The sequence below is a fragment of the Bradysia coprophila genome (genome assembly GCF_014529535.1).
Source record: "Bradysia coprophila strain Holo2 chromosome IV unlocalized genomic scaffold, BU_Bcop_v1 contig_84, whole genome shotgun sequence".
Taxonomy (NCBI): Eukaryota; Metazoa; Arthropoda; class Insecta; order Diptera; family Sciaridae; genus Bradysia; species Bradysia coprophila.
Window position 1 is genome coordinate 4,455,972 of NW_023503376.1, and position 12,210 is coordinate 4,468,181.

Consider the following 12,210-nt stretch of genomic DNA (forward strand, 5'->3'; position numbering starts at 1 on the left):
TTTCCCTTCGGTAAACAATTTTTAGGCTTCGCGTTCAACTTCTACTTCGGATCAAACATTGAGAGAGCCAATATCAAACCTAAAATCCACATTTTAGCCGCATCAAGTACAGAGAGTTACCGTCATCAGTGGGGAACTGACTGAAATCCGTAACGCCTGCTATGCCCTCATTAACCTTTAACTTTTTCGATTTTGTTCCCTTCTAATAATGCAGAAAAACTCAAATTCTGAAGTACTAAACATGGGAAGCCCTACAACATCTTTTCGTGTTCTAAAAACATTTAATTTCAAATAAAATCATTGCAGACGGATATCGATTGACTCTTTTACAGGCGACTTGACATTAAACTAAAACGAAACTTACGGTTTAAAAATGCAAATTACAAAAACAGAATGAAAAATTTAAAAAAACTTAAAAAAATACAAAAAAGACTTAAAATGGAGAAAAGTATAAAGACTGCCGATTAACATCGTTAAGGCGACTCGTACAAATCCCAATTGCCTCGAGCTGATGGCCCAAAGTCCATCAACTCACGTAACAGCACCTTTCGCGATAGTGCTGCCTCTCGATGCGATGAAAAATGCAATAGATAGCACGGACGACCCCGTCGCATGTAGTAGCAAATCTGAAAGGAAAAAATGTCAAAAATCAAAAATGTTTATCTTTTGACGGTCTCTACATGCGAAGTATGTAGAAGTCGAATTAAACACCATACCTCCTTTGGATCCACTTTGTCCAGAATCAAATTGACCACGTCACTTACATCCAATCCATCCATCACATTGTCCAACCACAAAGTTCGTGTATTTTTGCTGATGCAAAGCTGCAGTCGACACCATGACGAGACGAGAATGTTGTTCAAATTTCCGATGGCCCGATGACCGTCATTTGGGTCTAGGTAAATGATGTAAGCGAAGCCACGGTTGCGGCCGGAATGGTTCATCATTAAGCGAAATTGCAATACAATTCCGACAGTTTCGAAAAGTGGAATGAGATTGTCCTCGTACATGGTGTATGGAATACATTTGATGAATACCTAGTTGAAGGCGAAATGTTTCCATTATTATGCGGCCGAGTTTTCAGTTTACATTTTCGCAAAAGGTCATTTTTCTAGCAGGAAAAGGGAAAATTTAATATTCGAACATTCGTATCCAAAATTTAAAGAGGCAATGACAAGTACTCCTTTCAACTACTGCTGACACTTCAAACGGGTTTTTAATCCGAATTCTACCGCGTTTTTTTAGGAGAGGCTGAAAACTTTCCAGAGTGAGTCTGTAAGGTTGGTATAGTGTGTGTGTGTGTATTTCGATCGCCTGCTTTGATTTTATTTATTTGAGCTGGTCGTCGGACGGTTTTGTTTAATTTTCTTTTTATTTAATTTTGTGATGTGAATTAAGAATATATAGGATTTTGAATTGATTCGAAGGGTCCACGGCAGAGTAAAATAAACCAGGCAGTAGCGGTACATTTTCGAAACGTCAAATAAGGGACCTATACACTGGATGAAAATGAACTCAAATGAACACTGACATAAATTGAAAAATTTTGTTCGCAAAAAATATAGGGCTACTAGATTATTCAGGTCCCTAGTCAAACGTCCACTCCTGCCCGGTTAACTTTACTCTGCCGTGGAAGGGTGTAGTTACGATTATTGCTAAATAATCATAAAATAAATTCTCGGCGAAAGAGAACTTTTCTTCGTTTTGTCATGTGAGCAGTGCTTGTAAACGTTTGACTCCAAAAGAAAATAAAACATGAACGACCATAGAGTTACACTCGGACTCGAGAGGTGACATGGTGGCGCTGATGCTAATCGGCACCCAAAAATTACATGGGCATACCCAGACACATTAAAAATGACAGCACCACACCATGCCATCGAGTGTAACTCTATGTGAACGACCAAGATGGAAATGTCTTTGAGGCACTTTTGGAAAATTGATGTTTTGATGAAATACTTAAGGTGAGTGAACTAAAGTGGAAGCATTATAATTTGATCGATTCTATTCATTTTTAAATAATTATAGTTTTTCAAAAAAATCATTTCGAAAACATTACAGTATAAAAGCTTACACATGCGCATTGGAGCTGTTTACTCGCGCTATACCTGCGGGTAATCCGTTCAAATGCACGTGTCTAAGCTTTTATACTGTAATGTTTTCGAAATTATTTCTTCGAAAACTACAATTATTTAAAAATGAATTAAATGAGTAGAATCGATCAAATTATAATGCTCCGACTTTACAGTTCAAAAATAAAAATAAACATTTTTCGTGCATGAAAGTGCATGATATCAACCAGGCTTTATAAATCGTTTCTAAATACGTCTTGTTGTCAAAATTGACGTACGGGAACATTCTGATGGTAGACTACCTAGAGGAATTATGACCCAAAATTCATTGAAAAATATCACACACACCACTAACACGAAAACGTCCACTTTGCTTCGTTTGACATTATGAGTCCCTTTATTTTTGACATTAGGAGTCCCTTTTTACTGTCTGTATACGGCGGGTCTGGCGGGTCAACGAGCTGAATGTTATTGACCAACAAACGCCACAGAGTCGCAAAAAGTGAAAAACATCGAAAACCCCTAAATTGGATATTTTGTAAATTGGATGTAAAAATTCAGATCAATCTGAAACTGATTTGAAAAAAGACGATCTGATAGATGCTAACGCGTGCCCTTGATGTGACCTGAATCACATCAGATCAGATCAGAGCAATATAAATTGAAACATACACGTGGAAAATTTTTTAGGTTTCGCTTAACATTGACACATAATATTTTCAATTGTTCAAATAAACTCAATTATTTTAAAAAGAAACCATAATTGCGAAATAAATATTAGTGGAATTCCTTTCATTTTATTTATACTCGATAAAGGTTTGTTCCAAGGCTGTATGAATTGTCAAATTTCATCCACAGAACCATAATTAATTTCATTAATTTAATTAGCATTTCAGAAAAAATAACTTATTCGTTAAAATAACGTTGTAGCAACGTTGCCACAACGGTTGTGCAACCGTTGTTGCCCGGTTATAGTTTAACCTACGTCAATTAAACGTTGGATAACCCTTAAACAACGAAAAAGTTAAAAATTATAGTTGCTCTACCTTAAATTTTTAACTTTTTCGTTGTTTAACTGTTATCCAACGGTTAATTGACCTAGGTTAAACTATAACCGGGCAACAACGGTTGCAAAACCGTTGTGACAACGTTGCTACAACGTTATTCTAACGAATAAGTTATTTTTTCTGAAATGCTACTTGGGAACCTCAATAATATTTCTGTGTAAATCGCGTAGGCGACATTGCTATATTTGTATGAAATATCACGTGAGCGACGTTCTGTGGATGAAATTGTTCGGGTTGTCAAAGTTTGTGTTTACAGTTACTTGGAAGAAACCTTTACGCTCGTGTTTCTAACATATCGAGTATAGAGTGTTCCATTTCGGAGATAGTTCAAGTTTGTCCCACGGCATCTTCATATAAAAAATACCGAAAGTGAACACGTAACTCATTTTTTGTATGATGTCCCACGGCATAAAAGTGAACTATATCCGAAATGGAACGCCCTATTATTGAATATATTGCCTGTAAATCGCATAACTTTGACAACCTTCAACTGAAAATAATTAAATTTTACCTTGACGGATTTTAATCAAACACGAAGACTTTGAAATCGTGATGTGATCAATACATAAAAAAAACGTTTTCCAAAGTCTTATCGCTCGGCAGAGGTTAGTCCGATTGAAATAGTTAATTCACGCCGTAAGTGCGTCATTTTCATACAAGGAAGCGTTGAAAGGTATTTTTAGGCACACTTACGGCGTGAATTGTGTCTGGTTTGTTTTGGACGATTGATTTTAGGCAATTTCGCGAGTTGAACATGCGAAAGTGCCTAAAATCAATCATCCAAAAGAGACACTCAAAAAGAAAATTCATTTAAGGGGCCGTTCGCTACACACTGGCAGTTTGTTTGACCAAAATCCGTCGAGGTAAAATTTAATTATATCAGGTGACAGTTGTCAAAGATATGCGATTTTTATTGCGAATATGCTCGATATGCTGGATATATGAACGTATATGGACGAGTCAACGTACTGACAGTGCGTTGGACGAGTACAAATAGAATGATAGGAATTCCCCTATTATTGAGGACCTGTTGTACTGGCTGTGCAAATATTTTTATATAACAATGGAAAATATTGTGTTTAACGTAACAGAGAGTGCGCAGTATGAATTGGAAATCGTTTGCTATATAAAGCGAAGCAATAATGCTTTTGAATCATAGAGTTTCGAAATAAGAATTTAATTAAGCTTCTTAATTACATCTGAATATCAATTTTCATAATAATGGCGAGATTTTTTGCTTTGACATTTCTATTCGTTTGCGCTTTGATGCTGGCAACAGTGTTATCTCAAGGTGATCCCAACTGTCCTAGAGGATTGAATTGTGCTGTTAGTAACATGAGAATATTTTTTCCGTAGATATAATACTGGAATGATTTTTAATTGTTAATTTTCAGTGCAAGGTAAATGAGGACTGTAATTCAGGATTAGGGTGCTCAAAAGCATTAGGTTCGGATCATGGATTCTGTTGGTATGCATAATATACATGCAATATATTAGCATGCAAAACATATAAAATTTGTGAAAGTTTGTTCATTTTATTTTAATTATTCAAATAAAAGAGGATTTTAGAAAACATCAAACGATTTAGTATTAATTTGTTTATTTATTTTTGTAAAATCTTTCTGATAACAACAAGGCATCAGAACAGTCGAAGCGTTTGCTGCGACTTAGCCCCGTACGACCCGTAATCCTATTTCGTCCGTAGCCATAATACGTCAGTAGCCGTAATACGCCCGGAACCCTAATACGTCTACAACCCTCTAATGCGTCTGTTACCAAAATGCAAGTCAAGTTGGGCATGGTCAAACTTACTGAAAGTGTTCATTTTTAAAATTGCGCATAGCGCAATTACGAAAGCCCGTACGAAGTACCTCTCAAATAAAACCAACAATTTACGATATTATTTTTGAAACCCAAAATTTTTTGCCAACTTTCCATTGGGTATTCAATTACCTCTCAAATGAAACAAAAACTAGCAAAGTCGGATGAGATTTACTCGATTTATGTGCAAAAAACACTTAGGGCCGAGTAGCGGCCTTAGTCCAAGGACTCAAATTTAAAACTTTTTTTGCCATCAGTCTATTCGGCATTCAATTATCTCTCAAATGAAACAAAAACTGGCAAAATCGGATGAGATTTACTCGATTTATGTGCAAAAAACACTTAGGGCCGAGTAGCGGCCTTAGTCCAAGGGACCAAATTTGAAACTTTTTTCGCCACGTTCTTTTCGGTATTCAATTACCTTCCATAAAAAGCTAAATCTAGCAAAATCGGATGAGATTTACTCGATTTATGTGCAAAAAACACTTAGGGCCGAGTAGCGGCCTTAGTCCAAGGACTCAAATTTAAAACTTTTCTTGCCATCATTCTATTCGGCATTCAATTATCTCTCAAATTAAACAAAAACTAGCAAAATCGGATGAGATTTACTCGATTTATGTGCAAAAAACACTTAGGGCCGAGGAACCACCTTTGAGCCCTCCCAACAAGCCCACGTTGCATCTTACCCAAAAACAATGTTCAGCAACTTTGTTCTACTCGTCAATACCTTTCATTTGATATATCACAAGCAGCCATTGCGTGCGTATTTCGGTAGATATCGTCGAAAGACTGAAAAACACCTGTAGGGCCCTAGCTCTGGAAGGGCCGACCCTACCATGCCCATTTTCGAACTTGACCTTACTTTTGTCGATACCAATTGGGGAAAAAAAAGAATTTTCAAAAAAGGTTGTGATTTACTCAAGCTAGAGGGGTCACAGACGGGCGGACGGATGGACGGACGGACGGACGGACATTTTTTTTATTGCGGATTCGTCATCTAAACCTGTTGCGCTTCTATTGAGAACAATAGAAACCATAACGTTTCGGCATGTCTGGCACGAGTGTCACTCGTTATAGTCGCGCAAAAGGTTAACATAACTAAATGCTTTGCCCTTACTGTCTGCTTCCAATTCGACGTGTTACAAACGGCATATTAATCTTATAAGCCCCCAGTACTTCGTACGGGGCTAAAAAGTAACAACGTCGGAATAGATTGGTGGTCACTTTCTGACCCCTAATCTCATAATTGAAAAGTGGACAAAAGTCATTTGTGTCTATGTGCTACATTTGCCCACTTTCCAATTAAGTAGATTAAAGGAAGAAAGCATGGAACCGAACGAACGATCAATGAAACTTATTGGTAATATAAATGAAGTGACATCAGTGACATTATTAAGACGGATGAGCTTCTGTGGCATATTAAGCCATATATTTACATGATTATTAGTAAATTTGATGACTTCTCTAATGATCTGAATGCAAATTGCATGTATAAACCTGTTCATTCGCTGATGCGGGGTCTTGATTCCAAGCTATTGTCGTTATAGTTTCACACACACCTTGAAATATTTCTATTTCTTTATTAACAAAATATACCTCAATATTATTCCGAAAATTTCGGAAATGATCCAGAAGGGCGAAGAGTAGTTTGACGCCCTAAAATGCAATGGATAGATGCCGTCGAATCAGATCTTCGATCGCTGGGAATAAGATATTGGCAAAGTGCAGCAAATGACCAGGCCAAGGCCCACAAGTGGCTGTAGCGCCGGTAAAGTAAAGTAAGTAAGTAATAATTGAAAGAAGGAGTGAATAAGAGTTCCGTAACTTGACGATAAATCGAGGATTATGCTGAGACATTTGTTTTGAATGATCTGCAGTTTATCTATGTGGTATTTAGCACATTTAATCCATACTGGGCAAGCAGTGAGTAACTTACTTTGAATAGACTGTTATGATCAGAGCGAGAAAACCGAAGACTAGTTATTATAACTTGCCTTGGGGTACTTGTCAACGTATTTGCTTCTCTTTCAACGTGGTACGTTGAGAGCGAGAGGACAGAAGACCAGTTTTGTTTAACTTGCCTTGGGGTACTTATCAAACTATCTTCTTCTCTTTCATCATAACACTTAGATCATATTGTCAATGTTGTTTGAGATGTCAAATGAGCTGTCATTTTCACAAAGCTAACCACAATGTTACAAAAATTTATATGTAGCTGTCATTGTTTGAGGTTAGCTTTTTGAAATTGACAACTCATTTGACACTATTTTGAGAGAAGAACCGTTATTTACACTGATCTATTATAGTTCTGAAAATCTGGATCTTGTTAGCAGTGCTCAAGCTTGATTTTCTGTTTAAGAGTGGATACAGTGTTCCTAGGAATCTTCCAGGAATTACCATGGATATGTACAAAATGGGATTTAAAAGTCTGTGTTTTGTCTAGAGAGACTCCACGATTAGTATTCTTCCAGCCGATCACTGAGTTAGAATAGTTACTCCTTCAGTCCGAAGCCATTTTTGGGCAGTTCTTCTGGTGAAAAAGTTTGCATTCGTTTTTATATCATTTTGTTTTTCTACTTGGTGGAGTAGTCAACCAGTTGCAGAATCTAATGATTCAACTTTTTTTGGTAGAGTTGGCAGGATATATATGTATAGGCAAGTGACATCGGGGAATCTGGCACACACGATCATAGTATGCGTCCTTTTACTACATGTAACGAAAAGTCATGACTGTGCCAGATTCGCCTCCTAGAAGTGAATCTGGCACAGAATCAATTTGAATGGTGTGCCAGATTACCCCACGCCAGGCAAGTGTTATTTACGAAAAAAGCTTTTTCACTCGAGGTAATTTTCAGATCAGAAGTGGCGACATTGTACAGGGTGGGACAACTGAAGATGAATAGACCACGCTAGTCTCTGACCGCCACTGGAACCGGAGGTCGAAACAGTAACTTTGTCTCCCTGTCGCTTCACGCGACCCATGGGTAAGGGAAGAGCGTTTAGCTCTGTTAGTGCGCTTTCTGTTCTCTTCACCTAGCTCGAACGCGAATCTGGAACGAAGCTGAGCCACGCGCTGTGAAATCAAGTTTCCAACTCTAGAATGAGTGTTCTAGCTCCCTAAACACAGGGCCAAGGAGGATATATTCTTTGACCATAACACGGGTTGGTAGCAAGTAAAAGACGAAATATTGAAACAGTCTCGAGATATCAGATATCATTTTGTAGTATTTCATTGCTGAGTCGGAGTGTCAATCAGATCCAGTTTTCTCTGCATTTTTTCCCCTAAATTTCCAAATTTCCTGCCATTTTCTTTAATTTCATGAACTTTTTCTTTGAGAGTGTTAGAAATCCAATGAAAATTTGTAGAAATTTCAAGAGAAATTCGAGAAGTTCAAAAAAGTACTGTCTCAAGAATGGGTTTTCAAAACGGCTTTGTGTGGTTCTTACATTTTGCATCGAAATTGAATGATTGGTCAACATGACAAAAAAATTTCGATCGCAAGAAAAGAACAAGGCTTTGTATGCGATGACAAGCCAACTGCATCAGCGTGTGATTCTGGTGTCAAGGTAGGCCCGAGTTGAGTTTTCTGTTCGTTTTTGTTAGAATTTACACTTTTCAAAATGAGCAACTGTTTCAACCTGATTTTCAATAGTCTACTAGAGCGGTGAGATTTGGGCTGCAATATCCTTCATCCATCAAACAAATTTTACAACTCCACTGTTCAGGTGACAATTACGCAAAAGGTTGCGTTGAATTAATTTCTTTACATGCTACATGCTACCATTTAATCAGCCCGTAAAGTTGAAGGTTGTGGGTTCATGTCCCATCCGTGAACCACCCTTTTTTCATTTCAGATTCAATTTCATTCCCATATGCGTATACGATTTACGATTTTAATAGATCTCTACGCTACATACTATGTTGTACATAGTCAGTTGGTGTGTGTTAATGAATTAATTATCACATTCGTTCAGACGGAAAGAAAGCCCAAATTAAAAAAAAACCTCTTAAGCCGAAAGCCGCAAGCGATTTTTGTTTTGTGTAATATTGGATTCGTGTTTTATGTTTCAATTTGCACTCATTTGGCTGCTTTTAACTGTTCAGTAAACGATAGACCGTCGTCGACAACCAAATATATAATTTTGTTAGACCCGGGTTAGACTCGAAAATGCAATTTTTTCGAAAAGCATTGCAATTGCAACGATTTCTGCTGGTGCACTTGCACAGTTGGATCGAAGTATTCATTTACAAACACTTCAAACGGAATAATATTCGTCGAAATGAAGAAGACATTAGCGGGAAGTGTGTAGTGCTGACCGGAGGAAGTTCCGGAATCGGTAGATCATCGGCAAGAGAGTTCGCTCGTCGTGGTGCAAAGGTTGTAATTGGCGATGTAGATTTAGTGAATGGACAACAGGTCGTTAATGAAATTCAACAGCAGACTGGAAATATGAATGTGGTATGGAATCGACATGCAATCACGTGCACTGTTCAAATTTTTAATTTGTTAAGAAACTGCAGAAAATTTTGGAATTAGATCTGTCCGACATGGATTCGGTGGAACAATTTGCCCGAAGAGTTTCGAAAGAATGTCCGAAAATCAAAATTCTGCTGAATAATGCAGGAATCGGTGGCTCCAAAGATGAAAACATCAAAACGAAAGACGGATTCAACATTCACGTTGCTGTGAATTATATGGGCCATTTTCTGCTAACAAATCTGCTAATGGAAAACATAAAAGCAGAAACCAATTCCAGGTACAGAGAATGTTAGACTTTTGCGAAGGAGACCTCCTTCCTATATTGATTACAGAATTGTGTCAACCACGTCGATGCTAATGCTGATATCCGAACTGGACATCGACGATCTCAATATGGATAGATCAGGATTCGGTCTTATGAATTGTCTTCCCTATTGCAATACCAAATTTTGTCTTGCTCTGTTCACAAAAGCATTGGGAATGTGTTGTGGCTTTAATTCGTATGCAGTTGATCCGGGAGCGGTGAACACGCCAATTATGCATTCGAATGACACTCCATCGTATTTAAAGTTTCTTTTTCGAATGCAGATGAACTCCATTGCGACTGCAGCCGACGAGGTATTGCGTGATTTCGAATTGTAAATTTTCGAATAACAGAATCATCGCAAACGAATTTGAATCCTGTTTCAGGTTGCATCTGAATTCATGATGTTCTGTGCTCTCGAGAAAAGTATCAAAAACGAAACGGGACGCGTGTATCGATTTCGAAAGCCATTTCATCAAGCCAATGAGAAACTGGACATTGATTTGGCCAAGCGATTGTGGGAAAAAAGCAGTGAATTGGTGCGATTAAGTGAAAGATTGGCTCGAATGAAGTAGAAAATTTCCAAATCCAACTCAAAGAATGTACATGGACATTTACGTGGTTTTTGTTGATGATAATTCACGCCGTAAGTGTGCCTAAAATTTGAATTTTAAGTGAACGATTCGATGAAAAAGTGAACCGAAAAGTACATTTCAACGCTTCATTGTATGAAAATGATGCTACGTTAGAATGACCTCCGCACGTTCCATTTTGAATTTCAACCGCACTTACGGCGTGAATTTTTGTTGATGATAACAATGCATATAGTTCAGTTGAATTCAATGATGTCATTGGAAAGGTAAGTCACTTTTAATAAACGCGAGCGTTTTTTCGCTTTACCACGAAGACCTTCGCTTTCGTTGTGGACACGGCTGTTCAGGTGAATCCATGTCCCGTTGGAATTTACGAGACTCGCCGTTTTGTGCATAGCACTGCTTCTACCACGAACCACGAACTCAGCACTCACTTTTCCAACGTCAAAAAACCTCCAAATTTGCAAATATGTATGCGTGTACCCCGTGTACTCTTTGCGAGAAAATGAAAGGCCTATTTTGATTGCATATGTCTCCGAATATTTCTTATGCTCATGCTAGGAGCAGAGCTGTGGATTGTGACACGATTAATAATAATAAAAATGAATGTTTCAAAATCGAGAAAAATTATTTTAACTCTGTACTGTACTGTACTGTAATGTAAACAATGTTTACAATTACAAAAATCCATTTAGAAAATAAGTCAGTCAAGGGATCTGACCCACCGAAAGGATGAGGCCAAGTATTTGGGGTTCGATAAAGTACTCATTTAGTGCTGAACCCCCACTCGAGTTAGGTGCTGCCATCTGTCATGAGATAAATTAAATATCTCACGTAACAGCACCAAATTCGAGTGAAAGGTATATTGTGAGATAGCGCACTTTTTCGCATTAATGATTAGTATCACTAAATAAATATAATCCGACCTCATCATAAGTGTTTACTTGTTTCGTGGATTAAGAGTTTTTGTTTGTTTCATGCTTTCCACAAAAAGTTCAAGTTAGGTTCAATAGTCGTTTTTGCAACCTGACGTTTGACAATCTAGCAGCACTGAAAGTTCATTCGGAATAAATTTTTGTTACCAGTGTCCGTTGTAAATAAAAACCAAAATCGAAACAAGAAGAAAAACAAAATAAAAATATGTGTGCATAGTTTCGGTGTGCAGTAAAAACAGAAATAGTTATATGCCGCTAACCCAAAGATTATGTAAGTGTATTTTTAGGCGAAACCCTTCAAATTGAATCAAAGAGTTTCTTGGCGATTTTATAGGTTAGATTCACTTAATTTGTTCCGGTTTGTCTCTTTTGTACCTTACGATAATAATAAGTTGCATGCGTTTGTCGATGAAAACCAATCTGAACATCAAAAATCGCGAAAGAAACTTTTTCTTTTGATGTAACCTAAAAGTCGTCTAACCTTTTTTGTAATAACTTTAAAGACCCGTTCGTATCGTCAAAAAGAAGTCAATTTAAACATCTTGAATCTTATGGTTTCGTCAAGTCGTGACTATTTGAGTCGATTCTGAGACGGTCAATGTAAGTATCAGAGTTCAATATGTTCTCACAGCCTTTCCTAATTCACTTTCCACTAATCAGGTTTAAAGTCTCGTTCTTGAAGTTCAACAGAGTGGCAATTTCAGTGGCCTTTAAAATCGATTGTCAGACAACAAAACATATGCGTGGTCTGGTCATTCCTTTCGTAAAATCGTTGTTCGAGGATACTAAATTTTATCATTTTGATGTAAGTAGTTATATCTAATAAACAAATTGTACTAATGTGCAATATCATGTATATGTTCAACAGTTAAAGATAATCGTATAAAATATTGGAAAATGGGAACATGAGAACGAACAATTGAAATGAAAATGGATG

At 37.3% G+C, this 12,210-nt stretch overlaps 1 protein-coding gene and 1 long non-coding RNA gene across 2 annotated transcripts; both read left to right on the forward strand.

Moving 5' to 3' along the window:
- The first annotated feature begins 4,281 nt into the window (after window positions 1-4,281).
- On the forward strand, window positions 4,282-4,719 carry LOC119072620. Its single transcript, XR_005086886.1, has 2 exons — window positions 4,282-4,465; window positions 4,534-4,719. It is a non-coding gene; the product is annotated as an uncharacterized LOC119072620 (long non-coding RNA).
- Window positions 4,720-9,068: 4,349 nt separating this feature from the next.
- On the forward strand, window positions 9,069-10,372 carry LOC119072598 (retinol dehydrogenase 12-like). Its single transcript, XM_037177853.1, has 4 exons — window positions 9,069-9,420; window positions 9,483-9,718; window positions 9,774-10,059; window positions 10,132-10,372. The coding sequence occupies exons 1-4, from the start codon at window positions 9,130-9,132 to the stop codon at window positions 10,318-10,320; spliced, it is 1,002 nt and encodes a 333-aa protein (XP_037033748.1). The 5' UTR covers window positions 9,069-9,129; the 3' UTR covers window positions 10,321-10,372.
- Window positions 10,373-12,210: the final 1,838 nt, after the last annotated feature.

Bases quoted from the DNA above. Each gene is read 5' to 3' on its own strand.
- LOC119072598 (XM_037177853.1), top strand. From the start codon at position 9,130: ATGCAATTTTTTCGAAAAGCATTGCAATTGCAACGATTTCTGCTGGTG. The intron at 9,421-9,482 runs GTATGGAATCGA...AAGAAACTGCAG, and splicing joins AGACTGGAAATATGAATGTG to AAAATTTTGGAATTAGATCT. The intron at 9,719-9,773 runs GTACAGAGAATG...TATTGATTACAG, and splicing joins AAAGCAGAAACCAATTCCAG to AATTGTGTCAACCACGTCGA.